At 30.9% G+C, this 20,500-nt stretch overlaps 1 protein-coding gene across 8 annotated transcripts in view; it reads right to left on the reverse strand.

Moving 5' to 3' along the window:
* Positions 1–20,500, reverse strand: part of shep (alan shepard) — a 509,138-nt gene that overhangs the window by 10,478 nt on the left and 478,160 nt on the right. For 4 of the 8 annotated variants that reach the window (XM_014231725.3, XM_036359931.2, XM_070111808.1 and 1 more), the window contains 7 exons: positions 18,526–18,764; positions 16,554–16,612; positions 15,523–15,647; positions 7,523–7,664; positions 7,072–7,442; positions 5,525–5,689; positions 4,574–4,746 (listed from right to left, as the gene is read on the reverse strand). In XM_014231725.3, the coding sequence (XP_014087200.1) occupies positions 4,585–4,746; positions 5,525–5,689; positions 7,072–7,442; positions 7,523–7,664; positions 15,523–15,647; positions 16,554–16,612; positions 18,526–18,764 (1,263 nt within the window). In that variant the 3' untranslated portion in view covers positions 4,574–4,584. The remainder of the gene's footprint in view (positions 1–4,573; positions 4,747–5,524; positions 5,690–7,071; positions 7,443–7,522; positions 7,665–15,522; positions 15,648–16,553; positions 16,613–18,525; positions 18,765–20,500) is intronic. The other 4 variants (XM_036359980.2, XM_036359949.2, XM_036359943.2 and 1 more) reach the window with 4 other exon arrangements.

The raw sequence follows: 20,500 nt of genomic DNA on the forward strand, positions 1-20,500 counted from the left end.
TTTTTTTTTCAAAATTGGAAACATTTTAAGGTAATGATTTATATAACGGATCATGAAATTATCGATATGTTTTATATTAGGTAAAGTAAAAAGTTCGTTCGGTTTTTTATTGAATTTTCAAAAGATGATAACTTTGTGTACATTTGTCCGATTTAAGTCAAATCAGCGCCGTTTTTTTCGCCAACCTCATTATACGCCTCTCGTAGAAGGCTGCGTCCCTATTGGCAAAAAACTCGGAGAGCTAATTTTCACAGGCCTCTCTTGAGGCCAACTTCTCACCATTAAGCGCGTTCGCCATGGACAGGAAAATATGGTAATCACTTGGTGCCAGGTCCGGACTATAGGGTGGGTGCATTAGGACCTCCCATCCGAGCTCCCGAATTTTCTCTTTGCTGGTGTCCATCTTTGACGAGCGCTCACAACGTACTGAGTCAATCAATCGAAAAACTGTCAAGGACAAACTTTTAGCGCGAATAAACACGTTTTCAGCGCCGTATAGTATGACATGATGCGACACGTAACACTAGTACTATGGACAATAACGCCATCTCCTTAATAAAAACGGAACGAACTTTTTACTAAATAAGTATAAATATAAAAATGGATGCTTTTATACTCAGACTAGGATATATTAAGTTTGCCACGAAATTTTTAGCACCCAGCAAGAAACGTGGACCCTATAAACTATACATATACTTGTAAATCATCAGCATGACGAGCTGAGTCGATTAAGCTATGTCTGTCTGTCTGTCTATGTATATAAAGATATCGCTGAAGTTTGGCACACGGGTGAGGAAAGCCCAGAAGCTGCTAATTTTTGGAACTGCTGATATCGGATCACTATAGTATATAGCTGCCATACAAACTTATCGGTAAAAATTAAGTTTTTGTATGGAAAACTTTTTTATTTAAACGTTTAATATTTTTTATTGATTTTGAATGAAAATATGGCTACAACATAATCACCATCTAAATTAATGTAATTGTTGTAACTGCCACTTTTTTATTCCGAAAAAAAAAAGAAATAGACGTTGAGGGTGTTTATGAAAAAGTGTTGCTGCCTCTTGTGCTCTTCCTGAACGGAGTTCATCATTTGACCGTTGAATATCCCCATCAGAAAACAATGTTTTATCAAAACACGAAAGCCACTTTTTTCCATTGTAAGCAGTGATAGCGCCACTTTAAACCCAATAGCTTGAGAACGATGGGATGAAATGCCATACAACTTTGACAGTATTCTACTCAAGGTTAAACGCCCTTTAGTAGTGCTTCTTTAAAAATTGTCTATACTTTTTTTCTAGTGACAAATATGTCGCAGTTTCTAAATTTCTCTACATAGACTTTATTCCAGTATTTAATCCTTGCTATATTTCCTACTCGCTTCATCATATAACGTGGTATTATCATTAAGATTTGATTTTGAAAAACTTTTTTGGATTAAAATACACTTTAGAGCCTTAAACAGTATTTGATTGATAGGCAGCGAAAATTCTCTGTCCAATTTGTCCAACACGCCGTATGTGTTAAGACTGCTTTAGTTAAACGAGTTTTTTTTTAAACTGCATTTTTCAAATCGAATGAAATTGGTATTTGGAGACTATCCACGTATCCAAGTGATATTTCAACTGTAGATTCACAGTAATATTATCTAATACATGTTGTACAATTTTTTGTTATTATTACAGCTGTTCTTTATAAACTATTTACAGCTAGTTTTTTAGGTAAACAAGTTTAATATTTTCTACAAGTTCGCCATTTTGTGAGAAATGTATGAAAAGCAAAAAACATCCCTGTACGGAGTACGTACTAGCAAGTCTCTTGTGGATTAAGATCTTTTTGTTTTATTTAGCCTCAGATAGCATGACTTTCTAGAATCACTGTTGTCAGTAGATACTCGCTTGAAAAAGGTAAGTCAGTTGATTCAATCAAGACTCAATTTAGTTTTTTTCATTGAATCAAACGCGTAAATAAAGTCTAAAAGAGAGGGAATGGATATCTTTTCCCAGAATAAATTGTCAAAGTTAAAATTTTTGGGACTCTTTCTTCTTCAATATATCGCCCAATCATTTTATGAGACTTCAAGTATAATATATCCTCGTATTCTAGCAAAATAACGTGAAGTAAAAGAAGGTTTTTTATATTTAAAAATTGAAGAATTTTCGTAGATTTAATTTCTAACATATAAATGAATATGAAGTACAATAAATACTTACATATACCTATAATAAATAGTTTGCACAAAATTAAAACAAAAAACTAATATGTATATAGCACTAAAATTATGATGGCATAAACCACGCGCTACGCACGTCTTAATAGTGAAGGCATATACGCATATCATACGCAAAGCACATATATAGGTCTAATAGTACAATATTTACAAAGCACTAATATAATATAAACGTATGTGCAGCATATTCATATATGAAACGGCAAATGAGATGAACGCCCACGCCACCAAGGACACACTGTTAACCGACGTTAGCGTTGTTTTGTGTGATGCTGCCGTAATGGTGACGTGCCGAAAAGGTGTGAAGGACACGCAGGATAATATGCATAATGATAGTAATGACCGTCAAACACTACCGTGCAGCATAACCTCCGCAAAACTTAACAAACAAGCAAAGTAAAAATACAACAACAGCAAAAAAAAAAATACCAATGACGATGCGATCTTTATAAACTAAGCTGAGGCAGATGATGGAATGCTCGAAATGAATCAGTGGCGTAGACGAATAAAATATGATGTATGAATAGAAAACTGAGTGCTCGGCTGATGATTGAGGGCGTATAAATGCATATGTATGTGTATGTATGAATGTATGTGAATATGAAGCTATGCACAAGCATTTCTGAGCAGATAAGCACAAACAGACAAGCAAAGAAGGCAAGCACAAGCAGGCGGCAGGCAGCAATAAAGCACAGCACAGCTCATAGAAAAAAATAGATGACGACAAAGAGCATATGGTAAAGAGTAAATGAAATAAAAAGTATGTGGTGTGGAAATAACGGGTATCAGCGTGTGTGTATGTGTATGCATTTTTGAAGGTACTGTTTGCATTGTAAGACAGGTGAGAAAAATGACTATATTTATAATGTACGGCAAATATGCTTTTGAAATAAAATAATAATAATCATAAAAAATCGCTAAGAATATGTGTCAGAAAATAATTACACAAAAATTAGCGCGCTACGTGTTTGTGAAATAAGACAAAGCAACAATGTATGTGTGTATGGGTGAGTGCAAGTGCAAGAATGTTTCCTTTAATAAAGCTGGTTTTTGAATTAACGTTGGCAAAACTGCAAAGCTTTTATGAAAATGATATAATATAAAAGTTGAAATGAAATGAAAAACGAAAAAAATAAGAACATATAATAATTCGTTAAGCATTGTACTAAAAACGCCATAAATATACATATACGAGGGTAAACCAATAATTATTCATCATACTAAAGAAAAACATTTCTTAACATAGTCTTCTTTTAAGTCAGCGATTGTCGAACTTCTTTATACTGGCCGAAAAAATCGTTTCTGCGGGTCTGCAAAGTGGGCTTTCGTGGCGGCCTCTTCATTCTCAAATTTCTGCCCAGCAAATAATTTTTACGTTTGGAAATCAAAAGAAGTTGTATCAAACTAGAGCATATGGTGAACGGGGCAGCAGTTCATAGCCTAGTTCTACCAATTTGGTTATGGTGACAGCGGAGGTGTGAGCCGGTGGAAAAGTCCATTTTTATTTGTCAAATAGGGCTTTTTTTGGACATTTTACCTCAGAAAATGGTAGTCATTCTCTTTTCGGTGGATATTACAGTTTTCGCCTTCTTCGGAGCAGGTTTGCCGGGTAAAGTCTACTGTTTCGAATTTCCGTAGACATCTGGTGTATACCAGTGGATCCATGTTTCGTCGGCGTTTACAAAACGACTCGACCAGGCGGCTCTCTTTAACATGCGCTTAAAACAAAACTAAGAGTTCGCTTCGGCAAAAACTAGACGAGATTAAATCTCTAGCGAGAGTGGCACTATCGAAGGGTTAGACTAAGTCATTGTCAGATCGCTCTCGTATATATATACATATGTATCTCATGTGGTGTTGATGATTTTTTCGTAATATTATAAGCAACGCAATTCAGCAATAGGTTAGGATGACAAGTAACAGGAAATGGGAAGGTGAAAGTACGCTATCAGCTAGCTGACATGCAACAAATCACAATACACTATACAGTTTTTAGCCAATTAAAATTGCTATTTTTTCGTCTCACGCAAAAAGCTTACTAAAGTAACGTCAGCAATGCAAATTGTTCAAGTAAACTAAAAAAAAAAAAAAAATTAAAAAGATTCAACTAACTTTTTGTTCGTGAAAGTGCAAAGTATGTGTTAAACGCGTTTTAATTGTACAAACTATGAATTTAGTAACTAATTTTAACTATAAAACTATTGGCAAATAAAAGAATAAATAATAAAAAATTAAAAAATATTAATACGGTAAATTTAGAATTTTTTTCATTTTAGGCACTTTTAAAAATGTGCACGTAATTTTTTTTTGTTTTTGTTTGGTTTGTAAGTCACACGCACTCACCTCGCGATGACCTATTTGGGAGCGGCTGGATGTGGATACTGTGTATATGCCTCATCGGGTGATGCAGCTGTGCTAGCCTGTTCGGAATCTGTCATTGGCATTGTTGGAATAATTGTTGGTTGTGCATAATATGGATAAGTTGGACTAATATACTGTAATGATGGAGAGAAATTCTATAAAAAAATCAAATAAAGAAAGAAAAACAAATTTCATATTTAACGGTTAATATTCACTTAATTATGGCCAGAACGATGATGATGATCATGATCATGATGATGATGATGATAAAGATGTATAGAAATTTTTGATTTAGAATTTCATTTTCAATTATTTTATATACAAAATTTGTGTACGGAAATGGATAGAGGACATGGTGGATGATGCAATTTTTGCTATTTCAGGTGTATATATTATAAATTCAGTATTATATGTAATAAAAAATTTTCTTGTTTTTAAAAAATGAAAAAAAAAAAAAATAAATAAATAAGAAACTTTCATTTTCGGCAAAAGTTTTACCCAAAAATTGTAAAAAAAGAAACACAAAAAATAGATATGTAAAACTTGAAATAAAATCTCATAAAAAAATTGTGCTGTTATATGAAATTGTGTTGTTGTAATTGAATTTGAACCAAACGTGTAATTACACACACATACAATAGAATGGTTGGTAAACATTGTGACACAACAAAAAATTAATTTGTGCTTCGAAAAAAATTTGATTGTGATAATGCTCAGCAATTGCTGTAATGCCATAAGTCACTTGTGCTCAGTGGATGAATGTGGATTTTTAATCGCTTTTATAATAAGTCAATACATGTATGCGAGTGTCTGACTGAACGGGTCTTAACGGACATATTACAAAAATGAGTGCAGTTTCTGTAAAATGTTAGTCTACTTAAAATTTCTACTCACTCAAATTCACTTATTATTAAAATTTTTGTTTATACTTACGGAATTGCCAATTTGCAATGTGGCTAATTGTGGCACCATTGGTCCATATGGCACAGACGGATCACCACTGACCATCATCGAGATACCGCGTGGTTGCACCTGATTTACAGCGTCTGGTTTGTAAGATGCGACACCCAATTGTGGGGCAGCAGCCATTTGTATGTACTATGTGAGAGAAGATATTACAATATATTAGAGATTTTGAATGATTGCAAGTAAATTACTTTATTATATTGAAAAATTAATCGTAGCTATAATACCCTTTACAAATAAACAAGCTTCGATACAACTTGATTTTGATCGATCAGTTTGGTTTAGAGGCTCAGGCTGGTCACTATCAAACAGAGAGACGATAGTACTCGGAGACTACAAGTACTGCAAGTATTCGCCTAAAAACTCTACTAAACTAGTTATGAGTTTTTCAGTCAAAAATTTAACCTTTAATTTATATGTCTCTCATTTTGAGACATACTTTACTAGCAATTCTAATGTGGATCAATATCGCGTTATTTTTTTTCGCTAGCACGAGTGCCTAGTATCAACTACGCTCATCGGGTTCTCTGGAGGAAGAGCGATTTCGAAGATCGACCCAGTAGCCTATGTTATGTCGCGAGTGTTCATATACAATTTAATTTTTAAATTCGAAAACATGTTTAATAAACTATTTAACACTACTTTCGCAAGTCTCTCTTGCTGTTTGTCTTGGTTTGGAATGCTATTCTTAAAATAACTGTGGACATTCATCATTTTACAGTATATTTATCGAAGGGGTTAACTATTAAGAGGCGCCGAAAATCATTCAGAAAACGAAAATAAACAACTTCATGAACATATGTTCTATTATTGTTGTTGTAGCGGCAGAAAACATTCCTATAGTAATTTCTTAAAATGGTGCTGAGTTGATAGTCCTTGGCTGGGTAAAAATTAGATTCCGTTCCGGTTATTTAGATCCGACTGTCGTGGGAACGGTGAATGTAGATGCAGAATGTCAAAGGAAATTGAAAGATGCTGTTAAGCAGGACAATACTGTATATATAATATATCTTCCTTAGTTATGTAATGTCATCAAAGCGTAGCTTTGTACCGTATCAATTGAACTGAACAAAACGCAATGAAAGTGCTGAGGAAGAAAAGTAAGTCTAATTTACTAATCTGTGTATTTCCAAGATGACTTGGACGAGTGTATATAAGATTATAAGTCGCACAGAGTAAATCATGTCTTTATTAATGCTTCAAATTGTTTGGATATGCGTTTGGACTGGACGTCTCTGGGTACTTAAAACAGGTCCGAAAGCTTTGTGTAGTTTGTTTACTTAAAATTAGATTTTATATTTTTTAAGTCATTAGTTTAAGAAGTATTATAGCGTTTCCCTAACTTAAGACATGAGTTTTAAAAGAAATGTGTATTTCAGAACACACCCGGTCTGTATTCTTTAAATTTATACATTTACACCGTTCCACACACGATTCCACTCCGACCACAGCGGAAGAATTGAAATCGTATACTGATTCGATGAGGTAAAATTTTTTTTTGATATTTTACTTACTTGATCCTCAACTTGTGGTATTTGTTGTGTCATCATATAACCGGGTATCCATTGTGATCCAGTTGTCATTGGATAGCTACTAACCGGTGGTGCACTAAAACGTGAATACGGCACGCCGATTGGTGTGCCAACATTAACACTAACACCATTCTGTTGCATAGTCGGATCATAAGTGACCGGCATCCCTTCGGTGGGATCACGCCACGTTCGCGCATTTGGATCAGGATTCTTATAGAGATTCTTCTTTTTTGGACCACCATCGGCGAATTTAACCAAAAGTGGATCTTTGGCACCCTGTATTGTATTACCATTGAATATCTGTATGATTTGCTCACACTTCTCGCGACTCTCCATGCGTGCAAAACCAACACCTAAGGAAAATTACGAGATTATTTGGTGTGAAATTAATTTTGGATGATGCTACAGTTTAGATTCTGTCAAGAGAGTTTACCTTTTGAGTTCATCTGCTGATCGCGCAATATGCGAGTGGACACAACTTGCCCATATTTTGAAAGCATATTCTCCAAGTCCGTCTCTTTGAAATGTGGTGGCAAATTTGCAATGTACAAATTTGTTGGATCCTGTTCTTGTTGCTGTTTCGTGAATTTCCATCATAATTGTAAGGATCGCGTGTTGAAAATTATGTGCGTGCGTGTGTATTTGTGGGTGTGTTCGTATAAAAATGTTGAAATGTGATGAGTATACGAATATTTCGTTGAATTTGTTTAATTTTTTAATTAAATTTTTGTTTTTTTTTTGCGTTTACAGTGCCACACAAAAGTAAAACGTACAAAGCATATCGAGCGTAATGTATGTGTGTTTGTATGTTGCAAGTGTGGTTATATTTTTTCATGTTGATAATGGCATATATTAGTTCAGTGTTGTTTTTGTTGTTTCAAAAAAAGTGTAGTGTTTTGATGCGAGTTTTTGGTGCATTTTTGTGTTGTTGTTGTGGATTGTTGAAGTTGTTATTATTTTCGAACGCCGCAGTTTTCGTAAATTTTTTGGTTTAGACGTTGCATTACACGAGCATTAGATGAAGAAATATTTGGAAATAGAACAGTTTTTGGTTAGTTAAATTTCATTTTTGGGCTCATATTTTTGGAAAAGCGTGTAAATGTAAGTATGTATGTGTATGTATGTATGTAAGTATGTGTGATATTGTATTCAATTTGTATGCATGTAAATACCTAGTTATATATATGTTTGTATGTATGTATATGCGTATGCATCTGTATATGTGTGTTAAATATGCCAGTGTAATGCTGGTCTTCAATGTGAGTTCATTTTGTTAGTGTACGTAAATGACATTACTTATATAACCTATTCAAATACTTAAAGAGTAGTCTATTTAGTAATTATTTATGTACATATTTTATATCAAAAGTGTGTGTTTGTGTTTCCCTTTTAATTAAATTAATAAAAAAAATAATTTCAATAATTTACTTCATTTAATATTATTGCAAAAATCGATGAGCTCATTACAAAACTCTCAGATTTTTCTATTTCTACTATGAGGTAAAGTTGTTTTCTCGAAAACTAATGGTTTCCATGAAATTGCGCTTTCATTGATATTATTGATCGATTTTTTCAAACTTGTCACTCGTGAATGCAATTTAACAACATTTCTCCGCAACTATTTAAGGACTCTGATAACATCGGAGGAGTTACATATTTATCGGTTGATTTAGTGGACTAATAAGGCAGTAGGTTAAAATGGCTGTCTTCGATTCGCCAAACATTAGAGAGTAGTGAATCTAACCAACTAAATCAGTTGTTCAAACAAACTGGTAGCACTTGCGTTGCAACCCTATGCTATAATATACGCTGCCGAATGTTTTTTTTTTCCTTGGATTATAAGTTCATCTTTTCGCCATAAGCACTTAACTTCAAGGCTTATGTTTTCTTATAAAACTATACTCTATTTCAAGTATTAGGTTTTAAATAAAAAAAAATGTATGTATATTCATTTTTGACAAAAATTTGTCATAAAAGCCATTCGCAATAGTAAAACTAGTCTAAATGTGTAAAACAAAACTTGCTAGCATTGATGATAGTGGTTATACCAATTTAATGAGTAACGCCTTTTACTTTGTAGTTGAGTTATGGCGAATAGAAGACTGCTAGAGTAAAAGACCTTTCATTATACTGTATGAAACGTTCAGTTTGTAGAAATCTTAGTTACGTTCATCATATAATAGTATTTGAAACACGTTCTCTTTAAGATGTCTACTAAGAACTGCGTTGCTAATAATTGAAAGAGCAACTAAAATAACAGCCAATATTTTTGACTTGATTTGAGGTTACTTATGGTTAGGTGTTTAAATACTATTCACGACCATGATAGGTCAAAGCAAATTGGTTTTCAGAATAAGTTGACCCGAACGATTTTGAAAAACGTAAATCGAATGCAGAAGAGAAGTTTGAGATATGTTTGGATACTTATGCATATTTTCAAAGAAGTTTTAAGCTCTTTATACTTTTTGAAGTTAACTCTTTGGGGTTAGGTCAGATCGTTTTATGCAACAAATTTAAATATTTTAACTTTCATGAGTTAATATACACACACTTTTGATATATCCTCACATAATCTTAATCAATGTTAGTTACAAAATATTTAATATTATAAAAGCTTATGGTTTGTTCATTTGAGTTGAATTTAGACCAAATACTTGAAGCTCTTGTCCATACATATGAAAAAAACATATCCAGCAACTAAGTGGATTTGATAAATTAGAAAGTCATGGAAAATATCACGTCTCAACCAATTAAAGCTGAACATTAGCAAAGATAATATTCCAGCGTCTCATCATTCTTTATTAATTTAATATCACAATATTATTTGAATTCTTATTGTAGACATTAAGGATCTAACAATATTTTTGTGCCATACGTGTATGTATGTATATCGAGAACTGTGAACCATTAATAAGCTTGATATTATTTTGAAGAGGAAAATCTTATTTTTAGTTGTAAATATGGCTCTAGTACTATACTGTGTATATAATGTATATATAACAGTATCAGCAAATTTTTCTAAAAGGTTGTACTTTCAGAACCACGAAAACAGGGTGTGTATGTAGGGTTTTGTCCGCCAGTATATATACATACTAAATATCAAACTATTTATCACAACTCTTTTATAAGTCTTATTGTTTTTATAACTACTTTTTGAATGAATTTTTTTCCAAATATTTTTATTGCATTTTCTATAGACAAACCATAAGCTTAAATTATTTGATTTATAATCTTAGTTTCTTAGTAGTTTTTAGTGACAAATATAATAGGAATTAATATACGTAAATATGTATATAATTATGTCTACGAGTTGATAATACAAGTATAATACTTTTAATAAATTTTAATAGTTTTGGGTTTATAAGGCCGGCGCAGTAGTAGCTTTTACTATTTGAAATGATTTTTATTCTCTGGACTAATCGGAAAAATATATTCTAATTATAAAAAGGGGTTATTTACGCAATTACTAAACGTTAAATAATTGTCGCTTAAATCTTACTATTACGTATGTAATTCACATTATTAAAAAATGGTCTAGTATGGTTGGTTTAATGGTTTAAAAAAAGAAGTCTATTTGTACAACTTAGTACTAGAAACTATTAAATGTTAATTACATTATGTATCAATTATACTTTTTTTCCGTGGCATGTTAAATTATGAATAAGTAGTCGAAAGATTCAAGTGTTTTTTTAGAGTTGTTGACTTCATAAACAGGCGCAATAGCTTTTCCCATATACAATTTTGTGTGAAATGAGCTTTAGATTCTTGCTGCTGTTCTGTAGTCTTTCCCTCGATTAATAATGTCGACTCGTATTTGAGGGTTAGAAGATTATTTCTCTAATTCTGTAGTCTCTTCTGAGATTAAATATTACTATTTGAGAGTTAAAAGATAAATTCTTCAAATCCGTAGTCTCTGCTAATATTAAACATTATTAGTGAGAACATTATGTTTTTTGAGTTAAAAAATTACTATTTGAAGCTTAGAGGATTATTTTTTCAATTCTGTACTCTCTATTATGTTTTTGGTCTAATTATTATACATTCTGTTTATGAAGTTTTACACTTTCCAAATTGAAATTTAGATATGTCAGTATTAGTCGCAATTAAATAAATCATTAGAACGTTACTAATTTTTTTTGCAAAATATTTAAGTACTCATTAAAATTATAACTAACTATGTAAACTCTATTTAATTCTATACAAAAAAGAGATGAATGTGTAAATGGTTTCTTTGTATAGGTAGTATTTTGGTCATGTGGAGATAACTACGTTCCAATATGTTCCGTTTCGCTAATTTTATGTTTATTTATTGTCATATTTTTAAGGTAAATGTTATTGTGATTGTATGTAAAAGATGATGTATGATTCCCCGCTTCAATACTCTTGTCTTTTCTTTACAATAGTTTAGGAAGTTTATTTACACAGTTGGTTTTGCAGATGTTTGTAAAAAATATTTTTATTTTTTTATTTTCTATAGCAATAAAAACAACAATAAGTCTTTCCCTAACTTCATATAATTAATTATAATAATTTTGCCCTAAATCATGAATAACTTCTCGTCATTCAGAGACATTGAGAGTCAAATGTGAGTAACGCACATCAACTTTAAGACCGGATTCCAGTTAGATTTAAAATATCATTTTTTTTATTTATGCCCTATGAACTTATTTTGCACTTTAACATAGAAACTTTTATAAATATTTATAATATTTATTCTTTATTATTTGCTTTAAAATCATAAAGCAGTTGAGAATTATTAGAAAATATGAACCTTACAAATTCAACTCTGTGTGATTTTCGCCCTATCATGCTCAATTTAATGTCGTGTGTGCTGTATGATGAATAACTGAAAATTCTATTTTAATTTATTCCTAAAAAAACTACTCATAGTATACTAAATACTCTCTCTTTAAAGTCAACGCTTTCACTAAAATTACATTTTAAATAAATACTAGTTGTTTAACTGATTTTCTAGAAATTTACGCTAAAAACTTTTGTACCATAAATTTATATAAAAATACATAAATAATTAACTTACTAAGTACTTATATATAATTCAAACATTAGTTGGTTCGTTTTAGGTTTCAATTAACAATGGTACTCAGTTACCTACATTCCGGAGCACAAACTTCTAAATTAGTTTTGTTTCTTTACTGCTAAAGGAATCATTAGAGAAAGTTAATACTGCAGTTTTATATTTTTTATACAAATTTTTATAATTATAATATTGAAAGAGTGTGACTTGCTTCGGAAGATCAAATACGAAGTTAAGATATTGAGAGAGAGGCAGTGAAAGAGTGTTAGATTAGCAGAAATATTAACTGATTTTAGTTAACACTAAATTTCGGTAATTTTTTACTAGATCGCATACTAAAAAATAAACACAAATGTAATGGTGGTAGTTTAAGGATTAAAACTTTGTAGATTTTAATATGTCTTATAAATTATTAACTGCTGCATATCACACATACTCAGAAATTACATATTAGATATGAGCTCTGCAAGCTTTCATTTTGATGTATGATATGCTTTCCGCCATAAGTTAATGAAAGCTTTTAATGTATTTGTAATAAAATCATTAAAAAAGGTGGTTTATCCCTTGAAGTATATTATTCGGTATAAAAATAAAGAAAGCTTTTGTGAAAGCTTATAACTTATTTTTAAAAAAATCATTAAAAAAAGAAAGTTTATTCTTTGAAGTACATTATTTCTTTTATGAATGTAATGAAAGCTTTGGGTAAAAGCTTTCACTTTATTTGTTATGAAGTCATTAAAAACGAAAGCTTATTATTTGAAGTATATTATTTTGTACATAGCTAATGAAAGCTTTGGTGAAAGCTTTATTTCTTGCATTAATTATTACCCGACAATTTTCTACGATTTTACGGGTTTTCGCAAAATTCTGCCTCTCTCTGCCCCTCTATTATTGTATTGAATCTTCTAAAGCTTACTCAAACTACAGCTACATACATACATTCATAAGCTCGAATATAGTTTTCATAACATGGATACGCTATTTATGTACGAGTATATAGGTATATATAAAATTTAAATTTTACGCTAATTAACAGCTGTAACGAAAAACATGAGAACTATTTATACAAAAAATAAAAATAGAGTAACATAGTAACATACATACAAGTATAATATACATGTACCAATAATGTCTATTTGAAAATTTCACTAATGATTCAACTACATTTGTTTCAAGTATGTTTTTGGTTTCTATTACTAATATTTAAGGTCATAGGATTTTGGGAGCACTACAAATATGAACTAAGAAAATATATTTAAAAAATTAAAGAGAAAAATTGAAAATTAAAATGAAATTGAAACTAATTTTAAATGGAAATATATGGAAAAACTACCTAATGTATTTATTTGCTACGAACATGTAACCATTTAGCTTAAGTTACCTCGCTTGAGCACGTTAATATGCGAAAACGGAAATGCTTTGTAGAATTTCTTCGTAAAAAATAAAAGGTTTATATTGAAAGTTATTAAAAATTTCTAAGAATTCATACCTCTACAATACCGTTAATTGTATTATATTTATTTTCGGACAGCTGGCTAATAGTGTGCTGAATTGTTTTCTAAATTCAATATAATTTAACCGTTTTCTTTTTAACGAATCAGGGAACAGGGGACGTGGACATGCTTCGTTTCATAGAAAATTTGCTGGAAATGTAATTATAATGCTGTTTAGCAACTACCATGGCAATTGGCTAAGTTACTAACGTATGCACATCGATATTTTGCAACAATGTGGAGAAGACCTCACACACACACACAATCAAATTTGAAGGAGTGAGTGTTGCAGTGCAACAACGAATAAAGCCATTTTCCTTTTATGATCCATCATTGTGGGCGCATAAAAACGCTATTAAAATTAAAGACGCTGAAGAGAACGTTACGCCAAGGAAGCGGTGACAATCAATTTTTGGGGTGGAAGTTCCTTGAACTCATTACTTATTACATATGTTTGAGTGAATATGTGTGTGGTGTGCTTGAAGAAAGCTCACAGGCGACCAACAGGATGTGGAGCTCGCTTTTGTTCTTGTTTTGTATGTGTGTGTGTGTATGAGTATTTCTCGTAGCAATTAAGTGGCTTTGTGCAAAACGCTGCGATACAATGTAGTCAATCTATAAATGTGTTTGCTGGCTTATTTGTTGTTGGCAATGAAGGAGATAATTAGAGCAATGAACGGTATAGTCTTTATATGGGCGTTAATATAATGTCGGACTTATGCTTATGGCAAGCGGAGGTCATAAATTGAATGCACTGCGGATTTTTTATGAAGAATTACATTAATCATACAAAGAAATTGAAATTTTGGAAGGCAGTAATACCTTTCAAGCGTTAAACGATATATTATATTTATATGGATAATTGTTGTTGTTTTTATAGTATATAATTTTTAATTTAAATAGAACCCTACTAGAATGACATTTTCTGTCGAGATATGAATATCTTGTTATAAATGTAGGGGCAAAAAAGATATCCCAAATAATAACGGATAGTGGTGTAGAGTCATTGGCTCGTTCCAGTGAAGGAGATCCGATTGTCGCGGGAACGGATACGAGTGCATTACAAATATTGCTGTGGCAGACCCGATAATAAGGTCTTTCCAAATATAATTATTGTTGCTACTTTACTCTTGCATTCGCAAAATTATGCCCTTAACGATTTTTTTCCTGTTAAACTTTCTGCTAATAAAATAAATGTAGTTTTGCCTACGAATTAGATACACAAATTTGTAAGTATTTAGTCAATATTTAAATTTTTACTCTTTACTTAGTGGAGAACAAAGGAAAACTTGGGCACTGGACCAAAATGATCTAGTTGTATAGTACATTAATCTAAGTTTTGTGACAGGATACACAAATTTTTCTGTATTTGTAAATATTGAACTTTTTAATGCCTACTTAATGGAGCACAGCTGAAATTGTGGGAACTGGATCCCGATTAACTAGTTGTGCACTAGTTTAAATACATGCTGACAGACTTTACAGCTTCAGCTGAGAACGATAAATAGCAGCAAATCAGCTTTATCGTAGCCGTTTGAAGTCCGAAGGTCTAGAAATCATTTGTGTTAGTCATCTTAGAAGTTAAAGTACTGCGAAAAAAACATAAATCACACAAATCAAAGTACTAAAAAAACTTCACAGATTAGATGAAAATAAACGAAAAATACCTAAAAATTAGATTTATAAATAAATAACTTTTCCAAAAAAAATTAAGACTTATTGCTGTTTTTTCTCATTAAAAAATATCGACGAATATCGCACAAAAACAAAACACAAAAACGTATCTATTAATAACGAAACCCAAAGAAGGAAATATAAGTTTATATAAAAGAGAAATAAAATATAGACCAACTATATAGAAGTGGGGGTGGGGGGTGAGTATTACTTGCATGCAAACAAACGTACAATGGCCGGCCTATGAAGCACCCAGATACCCACTTTGGCCATCTGAGCTTGAACGCCCTTAGCTTGTAGACCTTTGACGGCACCCTCGGCATATGCTGGCAACTCGAAGTCGACAAAGCCATAACCTGAAACGAAAGAATATTTTGTTTTTGTTTTCGGCACGTGAGATAAGCGTGTTTATTTTTGCAACATGTTTATTGCGATTCAAACAAAGAAATCCCGTTTCGAAAAGTGTGCATTTAATGTTTGATGAGTATAAAATTTATTTTAAATATTTATGAGTGGGTAGAAAGCATTTATGTGAAATTGAACCAAAAGAGAAAAAAATGTGGAAAAATTTTACAATATGTTTTTTTTTTTTTGAAACAAAGGAAAACAAAAACAAAATTTTCATTGAGATAAAAGAAAAACAAACAAAAACACAAGAGATTAGCATTGTTTATTATAATTCGATAATGGTACTATAAATTTGAGTGATCTGGTTGAAAATCGAATAAAGAAGCCTATAAACGAAATACAAAGTTCGAAACAGTTATATATGGAGTCTGATTTTTAATTAGAGATATTATTGATTACTTTTTAATTTTATAACTTATTATATAAGAAAGTTTTATTTTATAAGTTTATAATGCCAAAATCAATAATGAATTTTTATGTACTCTGGTAAGTATAACTAAGAGTTCTCCACATTTTTTGGTTTATTACCAAATTTTTTTATTATAATTTTTTTTTTAAACTCTACTCTTTTAATGTAATATGTTTGTTTATGAAAATTTTTCTCCAATATTTTTCATTATTGCCGTAAATTTTTTTAACAATATTTTTGTAAATATTATATTCTTTATCATTTTTTTTTTTTAACGAATTAATTTTTATTATTTTTTAACGAATTTGAACTAATTTGTTTAAGCTGTTATTTTTTACATTAATTTTCGATTTGTATTTTGTTTCAGAGCTTAACAAATTTCGGATTCTTACAACAAAAACACACATAAATAATAAAGATGAGAAATGGTGAAGAAAAAAAATACCTTTACATTTGTTTGTTGTTTTATCTAAAATAGCCTTGGTTGAAATAATCGTTCCATATCTGTAATGAAAATATTAAATTGTATTTTTAATGAAATAGAAATGTAAAATATAATATATAATTGCACATATGCACATAAAAGTATGGAATTTTGACTACGAAATATTAGTAAATCTATATATATTTAAGAGGCCCGGATTTTCCAAAGTACACCTTAAAAAATTATTCAATTGAATTCCAATTAATTTTTCCACTGTCCAAACAACTGCAATCTTTAAGCGTTCGGGTGAATCAATACTTTTATATTGACGTTTTTTTCGAAACTGCATTTTTCAAATCGGACGACGATGGCACTCGGAGTTATTGCACTTATTAATTTAAAAAGAGAACCGTGACCTCGTAATAATATGACCTTGAAAATGACGTACGATTTGTTTATTATTTACATTTTTTTTTTTTAAAATTACTCCTTGGTTTTGGCAAAAACTTAAACATTTTTTAAAGTTTGTCAGTTTGGTAAAATTTTATATAAACCCAAAACCATAGTATCAAGTCTTCTATACTATTAATTCTCTTTTTTATTTTGTTTCGCATAACATGAATTCCTAGTATCACCGTTGATTTTAGAGATCCTCTTGAAAATGGATTGGCCCCGCCGCCGATATTTTGTGTCAAAATTACAAGATATAATTCTTTCAAATATATGTGTATTTAATACGAAATAATACAAAGATAGAGAAATGCCATTGCTTGCTGCTTACTACTTGAGAAAATTGTCAAAATTAGCTTTTTTTAGGGCTCTAGGTTATGGGGTTACATAGGTTTCATGGCTTCAAAAATCGATTTTTGTTTTATTGCCTTATTTAATTCTTTAACATATCTAGAATATCGTCTTAAATTCTCAAGTTGATCTGAATAATAGTTTTTTAGATACAGTCTTGAAAAGTTGTGCGCTCGAGATCAGCTACATATATAGTCACTAAACACTTTAAACGCAGTATTCTCGAAACTGTGTTTTCAAAGACTGTTGTCAAGATTCCTCCCTTTTTTTGTAAAATTATCTGACAAAAATACAATTTTCACTATTTTTTTTTATTCGTCCAATACCTAGTTTATGGTCTTAACTAAAACAAGTATTTTTTGCTTTCTACCTTTGAAGATCCTGCAAGAAGTTCTGCTGTTAACGCGGAGGCATCTTTTTCAGAGGGGCTGCCTCAAATAACGTCGTATTAGTTGAGTTTTGAATATTTTCTTTTGAATATTTCCCAAAATCTTTGTAAAATATGTATCTTTGTAATAATAAAAAGTTTAAATAAAATATTTAATTTTTTATATGAAAAAAAAATATATATTTATTGAAAATAAGCCGTTTTTGCTTGAGGTAACTCATGTAACCCCTTAGAGAAGGCAATTAGCTGAGACATTTATGACGTAAATTTACTAACAGTTTGACGTTAAAACTTACTTAATTCAGCATAAATTAATGCTCTATAGCTATCTCAAAGGAGTTTTGATTTTGTTTGAAGTCTGCTGAGTGACTAAAATGAGTCGAATTTTATTAGTTTGTAACTTAATATTGATCTTGAACGGACACTAAAACCGAGTTTTACAAGAAAATCAGAAGGGTAAAAGAAACGAATAACAGTTATTCTTATTTTACAAATCAATTGCTTTCCTCTACGCATTAAACATGCTTAAACCGGGTTGCATGTGGACATTTACATCAATTTACTGTCAAATACAATACTAATTGTGCAATTAGTCAATTGCTCCATTTTATTGCAAGTTGAGAACAATTAGGGGTTGAATTGCTAAAATTCTCATTAACTGTCTAATCACACATGACAAAATGAAGGACCCTATAAAGAAATTTCAAAGCACATTGAATTCTGCTGCAACCTAATGAGTAATCCTACTTTCATATGCATCAAAATACAAAACTCTTCCGCTTAAAATCATCATTCGATACTTACTGTGCACACATAGATACTAAATCCTTATCGGTGGTGCCTTGTTGCAATCCTCTAATATACAAATTTGTTTTTGACAATTGTTCACCTTGTTGCTGTGTACCGTTACTAGGACCCATTGTTGTATTTGTATTGGTATTACTCAGACTAGTACTTAAAGTTCCGCTCTGTGAGCCGGTATTTGATGAGCTGCTTGAGTTCGTATTACTTGGCGATGCTGCAGTTGGTACACGCTGACCGTACTGAAATTGAAGCAAAAGAGTGTAAGAATAAGTTAAAGCAAGAAATAAGCTAAATTGTAGCAAGTTATAAAATAACGAAAAAATATCAAGATTGCAATTGATGGATGTTTTTAATCTAAATTTATTTTTTGTAGTAAAGAACCGCAAATTTGTTGGTTATTCTTTGTTAGTTGAGGTTTTACAAATATCGTATATATTATATTTTACTGATACATATGTATATATATTCAACACATACTCGATATTTAATATACTATTTAAATAACTGCATAAAAATGAGAAAAAACATCTTTGATCCCACATAATTTTTTTCTAGTTGTGTCTACTGACTTCGCAGAAAATTTGCGAAAGGTAAATTCAATTGGATTTTTGCACTAATATATCAATAATTATAATGATTATAATTTATTAGTTATTATTTAAAATATTATTAAAATTATTTCTTAAAATTCCTCTTTCTAAGAAAGTACTCATGAAATTACCCTAATTGTTTTTCATATCAAGATAATTACTTCCGAACTCCTATTGCCATATATCACGAACTCTTTTATGTAATTAACAGTATAAAAATTGTGTAAACTTGTGAGCTTTGTGAATGAAATTTTTATCAATTATCTCGTTTGTACGAGTATTTACTTATTTATTTTTAAAGATAAAACTAATGAAGGTGTTTTCTTCAATTTTCATTACACTCACAATTAATTGACTTCCGCTCATTATGTAAGAACGTGCGAGCAAACAGCTCACTGTGAGAAAAATTCAGATTAACAATAAAATTACCTAACTCAAAGACTGCGAAAGATAACTGATTAATAATTAAACACAAATTGGTTATTCAATTATAACCTTAGCTATTGTGTATACTCTGATTTGTCGATTAGTGTATACTTATGGCGATCTATTTCTAATAGTGCACTGATTAGAGGCTTTGACACTTTGGAAGGTATAATCAAAATTGAAATTTGGTTTCAATATGAGTAGTTTTTATTTTATATACACCTCCAGAGCGTTGGCTCAACTGCCACCTGCCATAAAAATGTATAATATTTTATGAGCCCAAACTCAATTTTTTTAAGAAGTTAGATCATTTTTTATTATTATATTATTTCTCTATCGATCCAAAATTTTGGTTTTTTTAACTTTATCAAATTCCTTTTTATAAACAGGGTCAAAATGACACACAGGATTTCAAAATAGAGTTGAAAAATGATTTTTTTTTTATGAAGTCGGTGCAAAGAATGTTTTTGAGCAATATACACTAACTTAAGATTAAATTAGGAAAACTTCTGTACATTGTAAAAAAATGTGATGCTTAGAGACAAAATGTTGAGTTCATAGCTTTATATCAATTCAATACACAGTAAAAAATATATACGTTTAGGGATTACGAGGTAATCAGGGGTGTTGTGGAATCCAAGACAGATTTGCGTAGTTTTCTGAATTGTAAACTAATACTGTTTTTCAATGGCGTCACAGATCTGATTGGATTTTCGTCTTTTGGAACATACGCAACACCAATATTCGAATCAGCTGTTTACTATTGTGACAAAACTTGCAAATGAATAAACTTGGAAGCGTTTGATAAATTTAAAATACTGCAGAAACTCTACTAAAGTTTACAATGAGTTCCGCTTTTTTAGCTTTTATTTTATTGGAGAAAAAGCAATGCAACTATTAAACGGATGATATTAAAAGATCACACATAGTAACCCACTTAATGCACCAGGGGTATTACA

The sequence above is a fragment of the Bactrocera oleae genome, chromosome 6 (genome assembly GCF_042242935.1).
Source record: "Bactrocera oleae isolate idBacOlea1 chromosome 6, idBacOlea1, whole genome shotgun sequence".
In the NCBI taxonomy this organism is placed as follows: domain Eukaryota; kingdom Metazoa; phylum Arthropoda; class Insecta; order Diptera; family Tephritidae; genus Bactrocera; species Bactrocera oleae.